Source organism: Gadus chalcogrammus, chromosome 1 (assembly GCF_026213295.1).
Source record: "Gadus chalcogrammus isolate NIFS_2021 chromosome 1, NIFS_Gcha_1.0, whole genome shotgun sequence".
Lineage (NCBI taxonomy): Eukaryota > Metazoa > Chordata > Actinopteri > Gadiformes > Gadidae > Gadus > Gadus chalcogrammus.
The window spans coordinates 27,861,451-27,882,574 of NC_079412.1; the positions used below are offsets into that span (position 1 = coordinate 27,861,451).

The 21,124-nt window shown below is 47.3% G+C and overlaps 4 protein-coding genes across 4 annotated transcripts in view; all 4 read right to left on the minus strand.

Annotated features, from left to right (window-relative positions):
• The window catches only part of l3mbtl1 (L3MBTL histone methyl-lysine binding protein 1), a 13,279-nt gene extending 10,027 nt beyond the window's left edge, over positions 1-3,252 (minus strand). Inside the window, exons 1-5 of the mRNA XM_056602079.1 lie at positions 3,201-3,252; positions 2,943-3,083; positions 2,491-2,675; positions 2,138-2,254; positions 545-711 (exon numbers count right to left, since the gene is read on the minus strand). Of these exons, the coding sequence (XP_056458054.1) occupies positions 545-711; positions 2,138-2,254; positions 2,491-2,675; positions 2,943-3,083; positions 3,201-3,252 (662 nt within the window). The remainder of the gene's footprint in view (positions 1-544; positions 712-2,137; positions 2,255-2,490; positions 2,676-2,942; positions 3,084-3,200) is intronic.
• Positions 3,253-4,864: 1,612 nt separating this feature from the next.
• Positions 4,865-9,188, minus strand: LOC130389876 (serine/arginine-rich splicing factor 6-like). The gene is made up of 6 exons (XM_056599783.1): positions 8,891-9,188; positions 8,520-8,659; positions 7,007-7,125; positions 6,578-6,750; positions 6,402-6,458; positions 4,865-5,934 (listed from the first exon to the last, which is right to left on the minus strand). Exons 1-6 carry the CDS (start codon positions 8,995-8,997, stop codon positions 5,577-5,579), a joined length of 954 nt encoding a protein of 317 aa, XP_056455758.1. The 5' UTR covers positions 8,998-9,188; the 3' UTR covers positions 4,865-5,576.
• A 1,300-nt stretch (positions 9,189-10,488) lies between these two features.
• eif2s2 (eukaryotic translation initiation factor 2, subunit 2 beta) lies at positions 10,489-15,005 on the minus strand. Its single transcript, XM_056599782.1, has 9 exons — positions 14,877-15,005; positions 14,131-14,314; positions 13,672-13,772; positions 13,274-13,406; positions 12,664-12,764; positions 12,023-12,171; positions 11,834-11,890; positions 11,429-11,514; positions 10,489-11,150 (listed from the first exon to the last, which is right to left on the minus strand). Exons 1-9 carry the CDS (start codon positions 14,889-14,891, stop codon positions 10,975-10,977), a joined length of 1,002 nt encoding a protein of 333 aa, XP_056455757.1. The 5' UTR covers positions 14,892-15,005; the 3' UTR covers positions 10,489-10,974.
• A 286-nt stretch (positions 15,006-15,291) lies between these two features.
• LOC130389908 (charged multivesicular body protein 4b) lies at positions 15,292-20,952 on the minus strand. The gene is made up of 5 exons (XM_056599785.1): positions 20,650-20,952; positions 19,627-19,804; positions 17,939-18,053; positions 17,166-17,292; positions 15,292-16,699 (listed from the first exon to the last, which is right to left on the minus strand). The coding sequence occupies exons 1-5, from the start codon at positions 20,831-20,833 to the stop codon at positions 16,626-16,628; spliced, it is 678 nt and encodes a 225-aa protein (XP_056455760.1). The 5' UTR covers positions 20,834-20,952; the 3' UTR covers positions 15,292-16,625.
• Between the last annotated feature and the right edge of the window lie 172 nt (positions 20,953-21,124).

Genomic DNA, 21,124 nt, shown 5'->3' on the forward strand with positions numbered 1-21,124 from the left:
TAAAATACTTTTTAAAGTTAGTTAGTAATTCCATTGACCAAGGGGTTGTACTTAAAGCTACAAAAAGAATACAAATCAAACAAAAAATATTAGACAGAACTCTAAAGGGTGGGGGGGGCGATGACGTCATCATCTGCGTATCAGACGTCCACACGAATCCAAACATGAATATGCATAGGGATGATTTTATCTTTTCCAACCCTGGGACTCGGCTTCAAAAAAAGTGTTTTCGGCCAAGAAGACTGCGTTTACACACAGTAATGGTTTCCGTGTGGGCGGGGCCTCAGTCTCCATCGGTGCGGCGTGAGAGGAGGAGGCGGACCTGGATCGGAGCCGGGCCTCGCAGGCCTCGCTGCCACGCTCAGGACGTAGTAAATACTGTTCTCTAAGAAGGAGCAGCGTGTGACTGCTCCTTATGTTATGTATGCTAAGTTATGTCAGTTATGGTGTGTTGTGTTGTGTTGTGTTGTGTTGTGTTGTGTTGTGTAGTGTTGTGTTGTGTTGTGTTTTGTTGTGTTGGGTTGTGTCGTGTCGTGTTCAGTACTTCTCTGTGATTGGCTCCCTGCGCAGCTCCTCTGGGTAGGTCCGCTGCGCTCTCGGTTCGTGGTTCTGCTGCCGCGGTCCCGCCTGAACCCCCGCCTCCACCGGGACCCCCGACTCTGCCGGGACCCCCACCTCCGCCGGGACCCCCACCTCCACCAGGACCCCCGCCTCGACCGCCTCCACTGGGGGGCCGCAAACCGGGACGGCGGGGGATGCCGACGCGTCTGGAGCGGGACCATGGAGACCGTAGAGCTTTGACCAATCACAACCGACCAGTTCAACTGACCAGTTCAACGGACCAGTTCAACGGACCAGTTCAATGGACCAGTTCAACCGACCAGTTCAACCGACCAGTTCAACCGACCAGTTCAACCGACCAGTTCAACGGACCAGTTCTATCCATCTATAAATCTATCCTCCAACCCCCAAAAAAAAAAAAAAAGAGTAAAATTTTCAGATGTTAATGACATTAATAACTGCAGTATCTGCTGTTTTGTTGGGATTCTCTAATATTCGGACAATAAACACGTAAAGCATAACTGGCCGGTTGGCCCTCAGTTAGTGAATGAGTGGGGAAGGCATGCAGCAACTCTGTAAAGACTATATTTTCATGTTGTGCGTCTTAGAATAACAACTCGACAAATTTTGTAACGCTATGTGCCGGTACACCGAAATACTTTATTTGACGCAAATGCAGCAAATCCGTGTGTGGACTATATTCATGTTGTGCAGCTCGGTATAACTGACACTCATATTAGAAACGCAACGTGCACACGGACTAAATCTGACGCACATGCACCACAAGGGGAACCCACCAAGTGGCTAGCCAGCGGTCACCCTAGGCAGCGTGCCGGTTGAATCCCGTTGCTGCCTTGCATCAGGGCGCCTAGGCAGGTCCCCCCCTTACCATCTACTCCTGCGATGCGCGCCATATAACTACATTATTTCGCTTTTTTAGCACTTCCCGGAAGTAAAAAACTAAATAAATCTTCTCTCCATGAGCATGAATTATAAATGAATACCAAAAAAGTATCCGCGAGTTTAAACACGCATGAAGAAGTACTTTATGATTGTAGAATTATTCCGATGTGGGGCTAAAACACTGTCCAGGTTAACACAGACGTTTAGCGTTGGACCTCCACTCTAAGGACCTCTCCGTGACCTTGGGTAAAGTCTGAACAGGGATCTCATTGGTACTCGTGTTGGATGACAAATGCTCTGACTCACTATCGGACTTGAGGAAGTGGTAACACTGGACCAAAATTGGCCCATTCATCGTACTTTATCTGATCTGGTGGAGCCGGGCCCGGAGGAATGGGAGGTTCCTCTAGGACGGTACTGAGGCTGTGGCTGAGCCGTGTGTGAACGCCAACACAAACCAGTCTGTTTACCACCTACCTATTTCACCGTACAGCACAATGATTATACACACAAATACAAATATATATTTGATTAACAGACAACAACAATTTTTTTTTTTTTTAACATTTAAAAATACTAAGTAGCCCAGTGTGAACTGGTGGTAATCCCAGTGAAACCATTACTCCCACAGCAGGCTAGGTGAACCACTGGGGCCGCTACCTGTCGTGGTCACTGCTGCTCCCTCCGCAGCGGCAGACTTCCCAGAAGCCCCGGCGGCTGGTTGGGGGGAGATGCTGGCGATCGCCGGGGTGATCAGCGCGCTCAGCGTTCCCACATCGCCAACACAGAACTACACGCACACGCACACACACACACACACACACACACACACACACACACACACACACAAGGCCACCGATTCAGCATCAATGGGTTAATAAGTGTCACATTCATAATTCTGTACAACGGAATTCAATTCAAATTGTTCCTATTGCGGTCGTCCGTTTGATTAATAAATAATTCTATATTATTCTGTAAACATGCATGACAACATTACATTCACAGTGAGAGGACGGAAAAGCTTACCTTGAGGTTAGTGGTGGGCAGAAGAGTCATTCCCTCCTTCCACTCCAGTACGTGGACGATGCTGCAGGCCCCGCCCACCTGGGCTGTGGGTGTGGTCGCCTCTATAACCCCGCCCACTTTCCCGGGCTCTGCCACTACTGTGGCTGACGTCACCTCCAGCTTTTGGTGACCGGGTAGGACCACGGCTTGGTGGGGAAAAGAACAATCGTCCTTTAGATACACACAGCAAGAAACAAACGATTTATTCATCTTGAAGAAGGAGCTAAAAGAGAAGAAGCCAGCCTGTACATTATGGTCCCGTACCCAAATCCCAGGTGACCCAATAGGCTCTCGCCCCTCCGGTTGAGTACCCTAAAGTTCCCCAAACATCCTGAGGAAGAACCACAGAGTGGGAGCCCCCAGCCGGGCCACCTGCCACCAACACATAGGGGCCAGGCCCCCCCCCACCTCACCTGGAAGGAGCAGAGCCGTGGTAGTCGTCTGGGTCAACGGAGAAGGAGCTGGAGGAGGTGGTGGGGGAGGAAGAAGGGGGCCCTTGGACGTCCCCTCTTTGCTGCACACGAGGATGGTGTCGGTGGGGGGCGAGGAGGAGGAAGAGGAGGAGGAGGAGGAGGAGGTGGTGGAGGAAGAGGAGGAGGAGTTGGTGGAGGAGGAGGTGGTGGAGGAGGAGGTGGTGGTGGAGGAAGAGGAGGAGGAAGAGGAGACTGGTGGCGTACGGTCCGGCTCTTTGGTTGGAACGTCCATGTCGACTTTGGCACTCATCGCTGTGTCCCTTCCGTTCCCCTCCCTCCGGAGTGCTGGAGTCGTGGGGGGGGGGGGGGGAAAGGGGTACACAATACCCCGCGAGTAAACAATCAGCAGCCCTACCAACGGATGTGTGCGCGCTCTTGAGGAACAGCCAGCCGGCACTATCACAAAGCGTACAATCAACGGCTGTTTGTTTTAATTAGCCGTTGGAATAGCACTGCTTGATCCGTGACTGTGTCAATTCACTGTTGTAATCACAGAGGCCTACTACGACGGATGTGGAGGTCACAGTTTGAGATGGAGAGGTTGAATGAATTGAAGACGTGTGCGCGTGTTAACGTTGTCAGGGTCACAATACGAAGTGAAAAGAAAAACCATCATTGCATCAATCACAGGTGTCACAACACGAATAATGGGTTTATGCACCAGGCCATGTTAGTAGACTTAGCTTCCCTAGTTTAGGCCAGGCCTACTGCCCGCAGGAGAGCGATAATTAGCCGTGACACCTGTGATTGTCCTCCGATGACGCCTCTGTAGAAAGGGTTAAACTGGTTAAAATGGCCCAAATGAAAAATGCATTCGCTTTTTCTCCGTTCCCCTCACAAAATGGGAGGAACGGACACCAACACAACTAAGTGTATAGGAGAAGAACAGAAAGAATAGCTCTTTATTTTTGGATGGGTGGATGCAAAGCAATTATTGATGCCCATTAATTGATTTGAAAAAGATTTCCATACACATTAAAAAAAAACATGCCCTATCAAAACGCAGTCTATGACCCCGAGTGACTTTTCAAACGGCTCATACTCTTGCACTTAATAAAACAATGACAGCCATCTCCCCAAAAACACGCTAATAGCCAACGTTGAAATGGCGGGGAATCAAAGCGCCCCTGAAGGAGCATACAGGACGCATCTCAACCCCACAGTAGAAAACCCGTTTACTCAATATTAACCCTTCAACCAACATCCCGGTTGGCTACAGAATGAATGAGAATTATTTTACTGGCGAAACACCGCAAAAACCAAGGGTCATTAATGTACTTATCATTTTCTGCGGCGGGCCATGTACTTACTGTTGGAAAATAGGTCAATTAAACCCGTTTCCTTGAACATTGTTAACCCCAAATAGCTTTATGGTGGAGTCTTTTCCCTTCTCACATATGCATGCGTTGCATACGTAACCCGCGGGATAAACACTCGGACATCGTGCAATACAACGCAATCTGGAAGACGCCAGCATCACCCGGGCTTTGCGGATACATGCACAACATAAATAAATTGATCTTTGCTAATAAATTTGGCTTACCAGCTCAATCTCCTGCGGCTCCGGGTTTCCAAAAGCGCATGCGTGAGCCTGATGTACAGTCACTGCTCATACAATGTCACATTTAGACTTCAGCCGACTGAAACCGCTTACATGCATGGAGATAGATAGGGTGGGATAATGCAATTCAGCATCGATCGCTTTGCCGTCGTTTCATAGACTGGCGGAGGTCTTCTCCGAGGAACGGTCTACTCACTGAATCATCTGATCGCGGTGGCCTCCCTGTCCACAAATGTCGCCATTTAGTTCTTGAAATTAATGAACCCTCACTGATAAAGCACTTGTAAAATTACACGTTAATAGACCTAACCCGTTCATGTATGGAATAAACACACGTTTATATTAAGACTCGTTTTTTATTGATACAATACTAAACATTTTTCAAATGAAACAAAAATCAGGCCAATCTGATACTCCCACAAATGTATCTGCAAATAACCAAACCAATTAGGATGTCTCCGATTTAGAATAAATGTGTCCCTTCTACTGCAAGATTCTTAGATGCAGTTGTCCTTCAATACCCTGAAAACTAAAAATAATGGAAAAATTAAAATGTGCCTACCACTGCTTAACTTGCAAAGAAAAATAATCAGAGTTGTATTTATCCACTGCCCGTCACACAAGCACCATGCATGATAAGAAACAAAGAAACAGTTATCAAAACAACCAGCCACCTAAGAATCGGTTATCCATCGAAATAGTGCAATGGGATTGCACTATTTGAGACCAAAAAAATCGAATATGTTAAAGGAACGCAGTGATGAACGCAATGATGAACGCAATGCTTAACTCATGCCTGACAAACTTGTAATTTGAAGAATCAAAACGCCATGGCAACTGCTTCGGATGCGTGGGGTAAACCCAGGAAAATAAGGAAAGCCCGGATACATCTATGGGATGTAATGTGATGTGCGTGTGTGCGCACATGTGTGTGAACAAAGTCTGCATGTTTTGCAGAGTGTGTGTGTGCGTTCGTGTTCTGCCGTGTGCGCGCGCGTTTACACATTTCCTTTTTAATCCTGAGAGCCGGATCGGGAACGGGAACGGGAACGGGAAGCCGAGCGGCCGTCCCGGGATCCGGAGCGCCGGGTGGAGTCCCGCGGTGACGTGGAGCGCGACGCAGGACGGGCTCCGCCCCGCGCCGGCGATGGCGAGCGACTGCGGGAGGCGTGCCCGGGCCGAACCTTGGAGCGGCTCCTGGACCTGGAGCGGGAGCGGGAACGGGAACGGGAACGGGAACGGGAACGGCGGCTGGAGCGGGCCTGGGACCTGGACCTGGACCTGGAGCGAGACTTCCTGCCCCTGGAGCGAGACTTCCTGCCGGAGCGCGGCGGAGAACGGCGGCTTGTCCTCTTGCTACGGGAACGGGATCTGTTGGCGTGGCGACGCAGGTGCACACGAACAACATCAGGATCAACAATTGACGTTTATTTTTTAAGAATGTACGTTTTGGGTCCTTCCTACGTCTATACTGGATGCGCCATCTTTGGGAAATATTCATCATATATTTGAGATGATTTCAGAAAAATAAATATATAGTTCCCAAGCTACCCCTAAGGCATGCAACAACGACTTTGGATCACTGGCGATTTAAACTTTGGCTTAGAGGAACGTCAACATCTCCGAGAAGCCCATTCCTCCACTGCTCAACCCTCAGCCACGGTCTGATGAACACATGATGACCTACAACCTAACAATCCCAGCACCATGTGTTCATCCATTCATGTGTTCACTGCCGTCGTCGGCGTCTCCGACGGTGAGGAACGTGTGAGGAACCCAAAGGTGAGCAACGTGAAAGCGTCGAAGAGAGAGACGCTGTATTCCTGTTCCGGTCTCACCTGGAGCGGGATCGGCTCCGGGAGCTCCGACTGCGGGAACCACGGCGACTGCGGGACCTGGAAGCGGGCGGGAAAAAAAAATCAGAGTTCATTCAAAACATCGCCCCAAAGCGACCCAGAAGCCGTCGAGCCGATGTTGTGATAACAAGGGGGGGGGGGGGGGGGGGGGGCATCACCTGGAGTGGCTGGCGGACACCAGGCGGATCTTGCGTCCGTTGACGTCCTTCCCGTCCAGCTTGGCCATCGCCCGCCTCATGTCGGAGCGGCTGTTGAACTCGACCACGCCCTCGTGGTCACGCTCCTTGTGGGCGTCGGCAAAGGTCACCTCTCCCACCTCACGCATCAAGTCCTGGGGGGGGGGGGGGGGGGGCGACGAGATCCTCACGTTAGACCTCAACAGAGAGGGCTGCGGGCGTCGGGTCGGGAACGTCGGGTCGGGAACGTCGGGTCGGGAACGTCGGGTCGGGAACGTCGGGTCTGGAACGTCGGGTCTGGAACGTCGGGTCTGGAACGTCGGGTCGGGAACGCGTACCCTGCCCCTGGTACCCTCCTCCTGGTACCCTCAGCCCCGCACCCTGACCCTGGTCCTTGTCTGGGGGTCCTACCTTGAGGTCCTGCCAGCTGCAGCGTGTGGACAGGTTCTGTACGATGAGGCGGTGCTCCGTCCGGACGGGGGGGCCGAACTTATCTCTTCCGACATGAGTCACGTGACTGTATCCACCGCCTTTAGAACCAGAACATATACATGGGGCCGGGGCCAGAGTTAGGGAGGAAACTAAACGGTGGACTGTAGTCTGCCTTGAAGAGGTCAGGATCCCCCCCCTCCCCCCTCCCCACACAAGTCCAGACAAACCTCGGGATTCGAGCTAACAACCCCAATGCCTCTCTTTATTTGTTCCGTGTTTTTTAGTTTGCACTTTTCAGCGCTTCGCTGACTTTTCTGCCAAAAACAAAAACTACCCGATCCGTTCCAACAACAAAGTCGGCATCCACCAAAATCAAAAACAGGTTTTCTTCCCTGTGTTAAAACGACGTGATGTTCTTTGTACAAATACCTTTGAATCCTGAAGAAATTAATTAAAAATACCAAAAATAATGCATTATTGTGATAGGTTGACATCACGGGCCACATTAGCTCCGTCTGAGGAAACGAACACACACACACACACCGATCATGTTCTCCCTAACCACGGGACCACAGAACTGTCTGCGGTATTCCTGCCCTGAGGAGTTCGGCTAGACCCGCTCCGCTTTATTGTCAACATAGAAACCAATGGGAGTCCTCACCATCACCCCTGGTCTATTGGCAAAAGGCTGTTGTCGTCATGGCTTCCGGTTAGGTCAGCCAAGGGTCAGGGGTCAGGGCAAAGGTCACACACACATTGTAAAGGTGAAAGCCGAGGCCTCACGGCGATAGCGTCATCTGCCCACCCAGTGGACACTCAGCCACAGGTGGACTCTTTCAAATTGAAACATTAAGGACTTTGTTAATGTTTAATGTGAAAATAGAAATGATATAGTACACATGAAAAAGTTTCAATCATCTGGTAAGGAAATTTACTTTGTACAGTACAGCGTACATGCAAATAAAAAAACGATCCTTCAAACACAAGCAGACATGTGAGTTACTTAACTTGCTTGGAAATAAAAATATATTTTAATGAAATCTTTTGTATGATTTGTGTTTTTTGTAAAGATTGGTGCAACTATAGTCAACAAATAAACATACAGCACCTTGATTTAGACGCCTCACTAAAAAGCGACTCCGTTGAGTCGAAAAGCGCTCCGTTTTACCAGCAGGTATAAATGAGCCAATACAAGAACAGTTCATTCTGTCGTGAAGACACTTGAAGGCCAGGGCAGCCTGCCAGGTATTTATGAACCGGTAAAAGCCTTCCACACCAAGACTTTGAGTTTTGCAGGGCATGATTCACGCAAACATGATGCGCGGACATTAAGAAGCTAAAGTAGGTAGAAACCATAATGCCCTGCACAAATAGTTCAACGTGACCCTAATGAGGTTGAACACCAAAGCGTAACACGTCTGTGTGCGGTCCACATGTCCACCTCCTCCACCCAACAAGGGGACCTGGGAGAGGTCCAACAGACAGCACTTACTGCTCCCACCGCCGTCCAGGTCCCTCCTGGATCCCCGGGCGTACTCCACCACCACCCGCTCTCCGCACAGGTCTCGGCCGTTCAGCTCGTACACCGCGTCGTCCGCGTCGCGGTTGTCGTCAAACTCCACGAAACCAAATCTGGGATCAGAAGTGAAACAGCGTGGCTCAGCTCCGTGGGGTTGAGTTGTAGGGCACAACAGAGGCAGGTTAGACCGACACACCCGGACGGCTCTAGCCTAAAAGTTATCACATCAAGGAGCGAATTAATGTTTTAATGCGGCGGTAAGCGGAAGAGCCATTACTTTATAGGAAATTAGTACTGGCAGATTCCCAGGTGTAGCCGCAGCTAACGTCAGATTACAAACTCACCCGTTCTTTAAATCTATTTCCATGAGCTTTCCATATCCACCGAAAAAGCGCTGGACGTCCTTTTCTCGGACGCGGGGGGCCAGACGTCCAATGTAAACCCGCGGCATGCTGACGTTTTCCACGCAGAGCCGTCAAACCAACTTCTGAGCTAACAGTTTAGCTGCACGGCGTCAAGGAGTTGATCCTTTTGTATCGCGATAACTTCCGAGCTAATAGTTGAGCTGCATGGCGGCAGGGAGTTGATCCTATAGTATCGCGATATCAGTTTTCAAAATAAAAGCTTCCCATGGAATAACATGGGAAGAGGAATTGAGGAATAACACCAAAAGAAATAACACCAAAAGAAAAAAAACATAGTCCAAGTTTAAAACCTGGTTCCCCCTCACCGTTATCAAGTATATAACTTAACCACCATAACATTGTTATATTGAAAGGTCTGTTTATTACCACCATTCAACTTTCAGTGATAAACCTAACCAGGGGTGTCAAACATACGGCCCGCGACTTGTAGAGCATACATTTCAGATTAGGTAAAAAGTAGGTCTCTAGCCCATTCCTGTGAGGAGTTATGAATTTTTAAAGAAATAACCAAAATGCTCACTACAGCCGCCAAAATATATATATAGGCCCTACGGAAGGAATTCCACACTTGTCCAGCAGAGGGCACTGATATAAAAAATAAATCAGGAAATAAACAGCACATTTCAGCAACGCGGTAAGTCCATAGAGAAACAATTTGTTCACCCAGACCAAAGGTTAAGGAATTAGCCAACCATAGTCTATTCCCTAAAACCTGGCTACCCCTCGCAGTTATCAAATATAGAAATAATTAACCAATAGAATAGCACACTTATATTGAAATGATTGTACTATTACCACCACTAAACTTTCAGTGATAAGCCTAACCATCACATCAGAAAACTGCTCGGGAATCTGAATAATTAGCAGGTAGGGCAATTGACACTTTGGCAATTCTTTTTTGTGAGAGGTTGCAATCTATGTACCTGGCTAAGTATAACTTATAAATCAAGCCTCAGATTGCTTTAATGGAACCAGGTAATTGTTTAAAGCTGCGGAAAATGAACCCAGTCCTATTAATTCCTTCTTAAGAGGTGATTTACTAAACTAAACCTCATTGTTCACCACGAACAAAATAATGATGTGGCCATTCAAACACAATCAAAACAAGTCCACATTCAACCACCAGACCACTACTGGCCTTTGGTGATGGTCAGTAATGTGGATCCACTGGGATCCTCATATACACAGCCAACCTACGTCCCAAAATGTTTAACGTTACTTGATGACCCAAGTCCCCCCCACCCATTTAATGAACCACGTTCAACTTTCCAGGCAAAGTAGAAAAAAAAATAGAATCAATCCCACATCATTGAAGAGTATCTGTATTCATTGAAGAAACAGAACAAAAACTACAGGTGAAGTATTGATAGCGATGAGGATGAAGAACAGAGGGGGAGAGAGAAGAACCGAACGCTCCCGCGGCCAGAGCTAGCTCGACTAGGATGTGAATGCGGGTCACTGGAATGCCACTTCCTTGTGTGTGTGTGTGTGTGTGTGTGTGTGTGTGTGTGTGTGTGTGTGTGTGTGTGTGTGTGTGCAGGAGAAATCAGTTGTTTATTCCGTTGGTTAATAACGCAGTTATTTTAATAGATGGTCAGATTACAAATCAACAAAATAAAAAGCACAAAAGGAAGGCGCCCGGCCGGCATTCTTCAGAGGATCGACCGTCCAATCACAGCCAGTTGGGGGGGGGGGGGGGGGAACGACAAAAGAATATCTAATAAAATCATATGGCAAGGTGCGGTCTTACGGAACACACAAGCTTCTCATATGACGCCTCCATCGCCCTCCCCCCCCTCAGCCCGGTGGGACGCACGCAGACGTCGACTCCCCCTCCCAGAGCACCCTCCCTCAGTCTGATTCAGAGTCCAGTTACAAAACACAGAGGGGGCGGGGCACAGATCCACCTGTACCCCCTCAGCCCCCCCTCCCTCCCTCCCCCCCACCAGGCAGGGAGTCGGAGCCCGGAGCCGGGGACAGATCTCGGGGGGGGGGGGGGGGGGTTAGTTGGCCTTGGCGCGGAGCTGGGCTCGCTTGCCGGTGACGGCCTGGAAGCCGGTCTTGATGCTGGCGACGGAGCAACGGGAGTGGCACGTCTCGCACTGCAGGAAGTAGAGCCGCGTGTCCTTCTGCAGGATGGTGTCGGGCGAGCGGCAGGTGTGACACGTCACGTACTCCTCTGTGGTTGGTCGAGAGGGAGGAGGAGGGTCAGGAGGGGGCGGAGCATGGAGGCTCGACGTGACGGAGCGTCACGTCGGGAATGTGAATGAAGCAGGACTTTGCAATGCTTTATAAATAATGACAACTATCAAAGGGAGCACTTCATTTGACAATCATTCCCCCATCTGGGTTAATTCTGTTTCACGTAATTAACATTCATATGCAATGATTTTTTTTTTTTAAAGGAATAGTCAAGAGTCTTGTGCGTCTGGATGAGCGTCTGGAGAATTCACTTACTGATGTATCTTCTCAAGACGTTCTCAATCTGCTTCTGTTGGAATCGGCCTTTGATCACCAGCTGGTTGTTTCCGTCTATGGAGCCACTGAGAGCGAGGACGGGGAAAGACGTTTAAATCATATCAAACATAAATCATTGGTTCCTTTCCAGGACAAGCTGCCAATTATTCATTATGAACACCACACTTATTTCTTGCCCTAACATTTTTCACGGTTTCTTTTTCAGGTATTTACACAGGTGTTTATACAAAGCCCATTACATTTCAAAATAGCCTTTCAGCAGCAGGTGATAGCAGATTAGGGTATATCAATATTTGACTTCATTTGGAAAAACCCAACGAGGTTCAGCACACTGATTGCGTCTTGACCATAACCGATAAAAGCTCCAAAGCAAACGGCTCATACCTGGTTCCCAACTCAGCCAACAGGAAAGCGAGGAGATGTTTAGGTTGACGATGCAACCTGCGAGAAACAAACCGACACGGCCATTTTAGACGAGCAGGTCCAACCGAACATAAGGCATGGGCCAAACAGACACACAATCATCATTCTCATCTGGAGTGGTTCCAAGTTCCGGGCGAGTTGGTCACTCACAGCTTGCAGATGTCTGTGAAGTTGACGAAGGAGGTTTTCTTGGTCCCCACCCGGACCACCTGGGGGGGCTTCATGACAAACTTGCGTTTCTCCCCGGCCACCATGTCCGGGTTCTTCTCCCTCATGATGTTGAAGACCCTGTTGAGCAGCTGGGAGAGCGGAGAGGGAGACAGGGTCATGTTGGGCTCAGCACACCACAGTCCGACCGCGTTCTAACGTGCGCCAATGCAAACGTCTGTCCGACACAGACGTAATTTACAATAAATGTATCAATATCACAAAACACCCCACGAATGAGACCAAGCTATCTCTGCATGTTCTTCTTGAATCAAGCCTGTGCGTAATTAAAGATTTAGCCCCTCCCAGTTAGTAGGCGGGAGATTCCAGGATTCAATTAACTGAATCCGTGTTCCGTCCACTGGCTTGGCAACGCAAACTAGCTTAGCTTGTGTGCATTGTGTTGGCTGTGTCGATATTAAGACGCGTGTAAACAAAGAAGCACAGGCTGCCACCGTTTGTTCGGTAGAATATATCAGTAGTAGGATGTGATTTTGTTGAAATCACTATTGATTAGCATTTTCGACCTAAATTTAAATTAAGATCGTGCATAGTATTTAAATCGTAGGCTGCATCAGCTCTACCTCGTCGTATGAGTAGTCCCTCTCTGTCCCGGCCCAGGCCGGCCCGCTGGAGGAACTGAAGGAGATTCCGTCGTTATTTTTCCCCTCGTCGTCATCGGGCACTGAAGGAGGAGAGAGGACCAACGTCAACAGCGCTCCAACAATACAGGACAGCCACTAGAGGGGGCAATGGAACCCCATTGGATTTCAAACACAGGAAAGGCCGACTGCATCCTTGTCAGATTACCTCCCAGTAGCTCCCAGTACCTGACGTTGAGCTGTGTGAACCAGACTCAGGGAGTTTCATCCCACAGGCCATAAGACGGCTGAACTCCTGAGCTACCTAGACCACCATTATGCCACTTCATAACAGTCGACATCCGTTTACATTTCCCTTTATGACGCATCTATTTATACCTTAGTTACTATTAGATTTTTATTATATTCTAATTATTCATGTACAGTATTGTAGTTTATTTATTTATTTTTCAGGATTAGCTCTTTTACTTGTGTTTGTTTTATACTTTTACATCGCACCGTTGAAGGAGCCTGAGACTTAAGCGCTGCATTGCCAGTGACTGCGTCTGTAGTCGTTGTGCATACGACCAAAAAACGTCTTTACGCAGCTCACCGTCGTCCTTCTCCAGCGTCTCCGCCCCCTCCTCGAACTCCACCTTCTTGTGCCTCTTCTTCTTGGAGGGGAGCATCAGGTCCAGATCGTCCTCCTCCATGGGCTCCGGCTGCTCCCCCTCGATCTTCAGCCCCTGAGGAAAGAACCAGCCGTCGACGTCAGAGAGAGAGTGGGGGATTCTCTGTGTGGGTCAGTGTTTTTCTCTGTGTATGTGTTTCTGTGTGTGCGTGTGTGTGTCTGTACGCGTGTCTGTCTGTATCCCTCTGTTCGCGTGTGTGTTACTGCCACTAGGAGATGGCAGTAACCTATACAGTTCATACTAGGAGATGGCAGTAAGCTATACAGTTCATACTGGGAGATGGCACTATACGTTCTTATGAGTGTCGGTGAAAACATACCTTGATGTCAACTTCACCTTCATTATCAAGGAATTTCGTGGGCTTCTTCTTTTTCTTCTTCTGATTGAGGAAGTTCAGATCATCGAGGTCATCAGAGGGCTCTGAAAGAGGACATTGTTTTCATACAGCGGCTTGATTCACATAGAGGGGTCCACTGACGTAAAAAAACGGTGAAATTTTGACATCATAAAAGAGATGTTTTTAACAGTAGTTTCTGACTTTTTATTTATTTATACGAAAGGCATCTCATCTAGTGACATCTATATAGTAACCGAGAAAACACAGATTAAATTGGTGCATCTATTGGATGTCAAATAAATCGATAGAAAATGGAATCAATCATGTAATTTGACAATAGAATATGCTACAACACCGTCTGTTTTGATGGGCGCATCTGTCATTTAACTGAATTTATTTAAACCAAAGGCAACAAGAGCCGTCTGCCAGTTGAAACATTACCTTTTTTCCTGCCTTCATCTTCCTCGAAGTCCACCTCCTTATCGTCTCCTCCCTCGGGCTCCACCTCCTTGGCCTCGACCTCCTTCACCTCCTCTCCTGCCGTCCCGTCTCCTCCTTCCTCATCTAGCATGAAGGGCTTCTTCTTCTTCTTCTTCTTTTTGGTCATGTTTGGGTCGAAGATCATCTACAAAAAGAGGCGGAGAAGAAAAAAAACCATTGTGAAGATACACATTAAGATTAATTCAAACAGATGGGTGGATAATTACCAACGTTAATTATCTTAATAAAGGGCGTTCATAGACTTTGTGACACTAGGATAAGGTTGGCAACGGGGTCGTCATCTTTTAACGACCCATCGTTCTATGGAGGAGGTGGATGGACGCTTTAGATCAGCGTGCTCCTAGCAGAGGGAGCTAGCGTTAGCATTAGCCGGTATAACCCTGATCATCGCATGATCCGCATATCGCCCCTGACACGGCCGATCGGTCACATGTGCGTTAACTACATGGCTCGACGTGGTCAGCAGAACACATTTTTTTCTATTTACTCTTGAATGAGTGCTCAAGGGAAACGTTCCCATTCTGCTTTAGCTCGTAGCCATGTGAGCCGCAGGGTGACATGAGAGCCGCTGTCCGGAGGCCGCGTTGAGAAACACGATTAACGCGGACATCTTGAAAGGGTACCGCCCGACCCATGTGTGTGTGTGTGGACGTGCTGATACAGACTCGCTCAGGGCGGTAGCTCACCTCGTCTCCCGACATGTTTGCGGACTTAAATTAGCAAGAAAACGGAGAAGTGTCTGTCCCTCTGTTCCCGTGCCGCTGCGCCTGAATTTTCTTGCATCAGCGGAGACCACAGAGCGCATGCGTTAACCTGCGAAGGTGACGTCAGTATAATGCGACACTGGATGCTGGACGCGTTCAAGAAGCGTTGTTGCTAAAATTTAGATCGTTATTATTTTTTACACAGTATAAAAAAAGGCTGATTAGTATACTTCCGAGTTAACATTTACCACGATTAATCCAAGGAGTCAAATATAGCAAATAGATGATTCAGACAGACATGACCGTCCCTTTAGTGATGAATATAGAAATGATTCATGCTTAGGATCTTGTACTTCTTCTACTTCTTAAAACAGAAGAACAAAAAAGAGCAGTCGTGATAGAAATACAATTGGAAATTTTAATGATTTGTCAAATAATGTGATAAATAAACGGTTGAAATGTAAACATGCATGTCCATTCTAGTGTTACATACTGTATATGTAAAAAATGTACATCATATTTTAGCAAAACTAAAATGACTCAAATCCAAAAACACTGGAAATGTAGGGAAACTAATCATAGCATATATAAACCCATATCTCTTTGTCAGTTACATTAATACATTGTGAAATGCTTCCTTTTTCTGCCTATTGTACAATTCTAAATTAATAATAAAAACAAAACCCATAGTGCCCAAAGAAAACTGACGTGACCCAGACAGAAAATACAATGAAAGTATCAGGATAAATCTCTGTTGGTTCAGTCGTGCAATGATTTCAATGCCTTCCCTTTGTTGAAACGCTTCACACAGTATAACCGTTCAAAACACTTGCGGGTGTCAGCAAAAAAACACAACTATGACAAACTGCAAAACAATAAAGGAACACATTTTGGATATTAACATCAAATAACCAGTTGGCGGGAAGCTTCTGGTCTTCTGGGGAACAGCAAAAGCCATTGAAGTGTCACAAGGTACAGGCATAGTTGGGAAAGGGCTTTAAACGCTTGAACAAACACAAACAAAATCAACAGCAAAGCAAAACCGTTTGGGAAAAACAGTAAACTGGATAACAAAGACTGTTCCAAGCTTCATAACCAAAGCATGCCAAGACTCAGTCGCAGCTTTTGGGGAGTGCTTAACCAAACAATAAGTATATTATTAAGTATAATATAATTAATATAAGTATATTATAACATATGAATGATTCTAATCAGTTTAAGAATCATTCATATATTTCCTATGGAAAACACAAAAATTCATGAAGGAAAAGGGGTATATATGTTCGTAGCAGGCGTTTCAAGGTTCAGCTCCCAAAGATTCCCTTTTCCATTCGTTATTAACATTAGAATAGTCTGACAATAATCCAAATATTGAACCGCCGGACATATGACGCGTATGTTCTATCAGCAGCCTATTGGGCCACGAGGGCCGTTGGGAATAGTTGTATTTACAGCCTTGATGAGGGACAAACCTTTGCCATGCTCGCTAGAATCGCTGGAAACTGAGGATTTTTCCTCTGGGATCGAAGGCCAGAGGGAGAATAAAGGAAACAAAAACAAAAAAACAATTCTGGCAACTTGTCGCTTGACTTCAGCTCAAGCCTTCAGAAACACCCATAGTCGATGTATTACAGGTCCATTATTCTCTAGGTCTCTCTCTGGCGCCGATCTCCTGTTCTCTGGTTCTCCTGTGAGTGTGGGATGTGGTGGATGCTGGTCAGGTCGGTGTTCTCACATGGCCTCCATTGCCCAGCGCTGTAGATCTTCCATGTCGTCTTCATCCTCCTCCTTCTCTTTTCTGGCTGCTGTGAAAACAAAAACACCCGCTGTCAACATAATCCGCTGACATCCCGCCCTACGCTTTGATCATAATGATACTTTCTGTTCTTGGATGGTGATTGGTTTTTAGTCCCCAGCCAGTATTGCACTCCCCCTATAAGACGAGGAATGGAGCCGGTCCCAAAATGCAGTTGCAAAGTGGGCGGGGCTATATCGGCAGGTCTTGGGGTAGGATGTAAAAACCTCCTTCATTTCCCTCAGTGACACTTCACCTTCTCGGGTTGTGGAGCATTTCTGTAACTCATATGTACGGTTCAGTCCTCGATCAATCACCACTACAAATGCTTGTGAACTGAACCCTATATATATATATATTTCGTTACTGCACATATACAACGAAAGTGTCACAAGAGAGACTGGAAAGTAAGGCTACAGCACATGTTTCTGAGTCCCAGTGCTTGGCTGTGCGGGGTCGGAGGCAGCGGTTCTCACCTGGTCTGGAGGGCAGGGAGGTGGACGGGACGCTGGGCAGATGGGCGTTCTCCGTCCCCCCGATCTCCAGCAGGTTCTTGTCCAGCTCCTCCTGTTCGAGCTCGTCCAGCTCAGCCAGCAGCTCGTCCTGAGAGAGAGAGAGAGAGAGAGAGAGAGAGAGAGAGAGAGAGAGAGAGAGAGAGAGAGAGAGAGAGAGAGAGAGAGAGAGAGAGAGAGAGAGAGAGAGAGAGAGAGAGAGAGAGAGAGAGAGAGATTTAGCAGACGGTTTGATTGAAAGCGACTTACATTTGTCAGAATAAGAGAAACAACAATATATCGCTGTCAGTACAAGATGTTCATAGAACCAAGTGCCAGGCACTGACAATCACTAGGTTAACCCCCCCTCCCCCCCTGTACAACAAAGCTAGGCTAAGATGCTACATGATGCTAAGTACTATTTTTAAGTGCCGGGACATACAACATACAAACAGTGCGCAAGTGACCCAGAGGGGAAACATTCAAACTAAAGCCCATCCTGGGAGAGATAGAGGGGACCTAGCTCTCTGGAACCCACAGAACCAAGCTTTGTTTGAACCGACTTTGGGATTATCTGTGGTTAGGTGATTGAACCCTGGAGGGCTCATAATATCCGTTTAACATTGTGGGAGGAAATGTCTGTCATTAGTGCCATCAAGAGACCTTTTGGTGTAATTACACATCTTAGCAACCGAATATTCCGATACAAACACAGGAACTGCGGCATCTCCCTTGAAGCCAAACGCCACAAAGCGTACCTCGTCGAACTCCTCTCCGAAGCCCACTGGTTTGGAGATGGCGTCGGAGATCTCCTGCGCCACCTCCTGCTGCTCTGTGATGTCCTGCATGAGGTCGTCCACCTTGTCGATGTCCCTGGAGCCACAAGGAGAGCAGGAGAGCCGGTAACGTTAAAGGTCGTATCGGCGGTGCTGGCTGACGACACTTCTGTTGGTGTTTGAAGCGAGCTCCCAAACAAACAGAGCCCGCTCGCCCCTCCCTTCCGTGTTTCGTGCATCCAGGAAAAAACCCCACAACACATTTAGTGTTGTGGGGTTTGGTAATACCATTACCAAAGTGGTCGGTAATACCATTTGTTTTTGTTTACGATCTCGGAGCATAGGCTGCCTACAGAGACGCGTTTCTTTGACGGCCTGCTTATGGGGCAGGCAGCGAGTGGATCGAGAGGAAAGTTCAGATGAATGAGATCATTTATGTTTCGGCCTAGAATCGCTCATACAACCTTTAACAGCGCGGCCAAAAGGAAAAGTTAATAGACGAGCGCCAATCACATGTTAGGTTTTGTCCCATCAGTAGTCTGACAGTTAGTGTCCTAAGATACCCAATGGTTCCAAACCAGTGCTGCTTATAATTATGCCGTGTATTCTATTCAGTGGATCTCATCTAAATTAAAACACTTTTTTTTTTAAGAACGGTATATTTGCATAAATTTTTTTCATTATATTAACCAATGCAGTGATGTTTTTGTACTTTGTACAAAATTTAACTTGACGTCTTTCGAGGGTCAGATCAAGGTTAGGGGGAGGAGCTTGGCAGAATTTGCCGCATATATTAACACAATCTCAACTCCTCGGATTTCAGTTTTCTCCATTGATTAATTTGGAGAGATTCAAGGAGAGGGGTGATGATCGACCGCAGCTTTTGACAGCAGCTACATAATTAAGACGTGAATATGGAAAAACACAGTTAAGCCGTTTTTTTAAACAGTTAGTTCAACACAAAATGAGCAGTAGTCTAAATTATAAAATCTAAATGTTTTAGTCTTAGATTATATGTATATCTTGGCTCACACCAGCCAGGCCGACAACCTCTATATATCTTTAAGTGGAACTTTACAGCTATTTCAACTTTCCTCCAGGTTAAACAGGTTTCAACGACCCCCTTAGTGTGCAGAGCAGGGCCCGATGGGCAAGAGAAAGATCGCGACTATATGGTCCGATTCATCCTAACCAATGACCAACTTTGAATGCGAAAGTTCTATTTTGTTTCGTTTCCTTTAGTGAGATGTGTTCTTCCAAAATAACCCGGGACAGTGACAGTTTACTCAGAAACATGTCATTTCGTAGTCCAGGGTCGTGGACATTGGAGGGTCGTTCCCGGCCGCTTTCCTCTGGGAGTGGAGTGCCCTAGAACTAGTACCTAGTCACTACACTATCCCACCCAACCCATCCTGTTAGCAACGCGTTACAGGAGCTGCATCCGCTGACGAAGGGGGGTGTTCCAGTGACACCTAAAGACCCATCCCTTCTCCACTGCCTCCACCCCCCCCCCCCCCCGCCGCGCCCCCATCAACTTTGCATTTCTTTTTGCTTATATATTTGTGAAGCGCTTTGAGTGCGAGAAAAGCGCTACACAAATACCATGTGTTATTATTATTATTATTAACTGTCAACCGTGGTGTCGACTGAGGTGTCGTCCTTTCCCTTACATGTTTTCGTGGGCCGACTTCATGGCCTTGGCGGCGAAGCCCATGTTCTTGAGGACCTCGGTGTTGGTGTTGGCGTTCTCCAGGGCCTCCCGCTGGAACTCGATGGTGGACAGCGTGCCGTCGATCTGCGCCAGCTGCTTCTCGTAGCGCTTCTTTCTTTTCAACGCCTGCAGTGCCGCTGCAGAAAGAGGGAGGGAGGGAGGGAGGGAGGGAGGGAGGGAGACGGAGAGATGAGCAAACGGAGGACATGCAACCATTGACACTAGAAAATAATTGATGGTTGGGCAGTCGGAAAACAACAGTCGATGTGGAGGGTATAAATATGATGTAATGGAATGATCCGGGTAAAGGCAGCATACACACCTTAAGATAGGCTTATCTACAAATGAACAGACGCGGTGTGCAGCTTCACAGTGAACTCTGCACTATCCCTGATGTGAAAGCTGAGGGACAATACAATGACTCCCAGTCGAACACAATCACTTGCCAAAATATATAAATTAGAGCGAGTGTGTGCAGAAATGGTCAACGTGATAAGTCTTACCATGCAACAATCAGTGATCAATACACTAACACATACGATAATGACATTACCTCATTAAAACAAACACCTTCTATTAGACTTAGAGTGATGTTTGGATTTCGTCTTGATTAACAACACACAGTCATGCTATTCTGCAGCCAGAAAAAATACAAATAAATCACATTTTACTCGTCGTTTTCAGCTGCACATCAAATCTGATTGCATTTTCTCAATAGATGTGTCAGCAAGTGGAGGAGAGTGTGTGTGTGTGTGTGTGTGTGTGTGTGTGTGTGTGTGTGTGTGTGTGTGTGTGTGTGTGTGTGTGTGTGTGTGTGAGAGAGAGAGAAATGAACCCAGTCAGGACACCAGGTGAACACTTCTGTGGGCAGGAGTCCGCCTGGCAACAGAGTTGGGAGCAGCAGCACCAATAGCCGACCGATGCGGACGATCCTTATTATAGAACGTATGCAACGCGTTAAACATTTATTTTGACCACCCACCTCTCTTATTTTTGGTGCCGTTTTTCTTCGCAGTCACTAGTTCCTGGTCAATCTTTTTCTCTAGAAATTCCTGCTTCTTGGTTAGCATATCCTCTGTTTCTCGCAGCTTCTGGATCGCCTCCTGCGCGCTGGGCCCCTTCCCTCCCTTTCCCCCGCCGCCGAATATCTTACCAAACAGCGACATTTCCTTGATGACGAAACACAAATAAAATGTTAAAAATATTGCCAAATATGAGGGAAACCCTTGCTAGCTACCTATGCTACACTGTCACTTCGCCTTGGCCCAAATTATTTTTTTTCTACTTCCTGGGTAAGGCCGGATGACGTAGTTCGGGGTGTGGGGGCGTGGCTAACAAGCTCTTGATCTCTTCCAGAAAGAGATTAAAAAATATGAATTAATTTCCTTCTCTAGCCACGGCTTGATATTTAAATTATACATGTCATCATTTTACATGACTTATAAATCAGGGTTTAT

Coding starts and splice junctions, on each gene's coding strand:
- LOC130389876 (XM_056599783.1), bottom strand. CDS start 8,997: ATGCCGCGGGTTTACATTGGACGTCTGGCCCCCCGCGTCCGAGAAAAG. Junction 8,660..8,890: donor GAAATAGATTTAAAGAACGG/GTGAGTTTGTAA, acceptor TTCTGATCCCAG/ATTTGGTTTCGTGGAGTTTG. Junction 6,751..7,006: donor GCAGCTGGCAGGACCTCAAG/GTAGGACCCCCA, acceptor CCCCCCCCCCAG/GACTTGATGCGTGAGGTGGG.
- eif2s2 (XM_056599782.1), bottom strand. Junction 12,172..12,663: donor GGGACTACTCATACGACGAG/GTAGAGCTGATG, acceptor CCGCTCTCCCAG/CTGCTCAACAGGGTCTTCAA. Junction 11,151..11,428: donor CGTCTTGAGAAGATACATCA/GTAAGTGAATTC, acceptor GACCAACCACAG/AGGAGTACGTGACGTGTCAC.
- LOC130389908 (XM_056599785.1), bottom strand. CDS start 20,833: ATGTCGCTGTTTGGTAAGATATTCGGCGGCGGGGGAAAGGGAGGGAAG. Junction 19,805..20,649: donor CGGCACCAAAAATAAGAGAG/GTGGGTGGTCAA, acceptor CTCTTTCTGCAG/CGGCACTGCAGGCGTTGAAA. Junction 17,293..17,938: donor TCGGAGAGGAGTTCGACGAG/GTACGCTTTGTG, acceptor TCTCTCTCTCAG/GACGAGCTGCTGGCTGAGCT.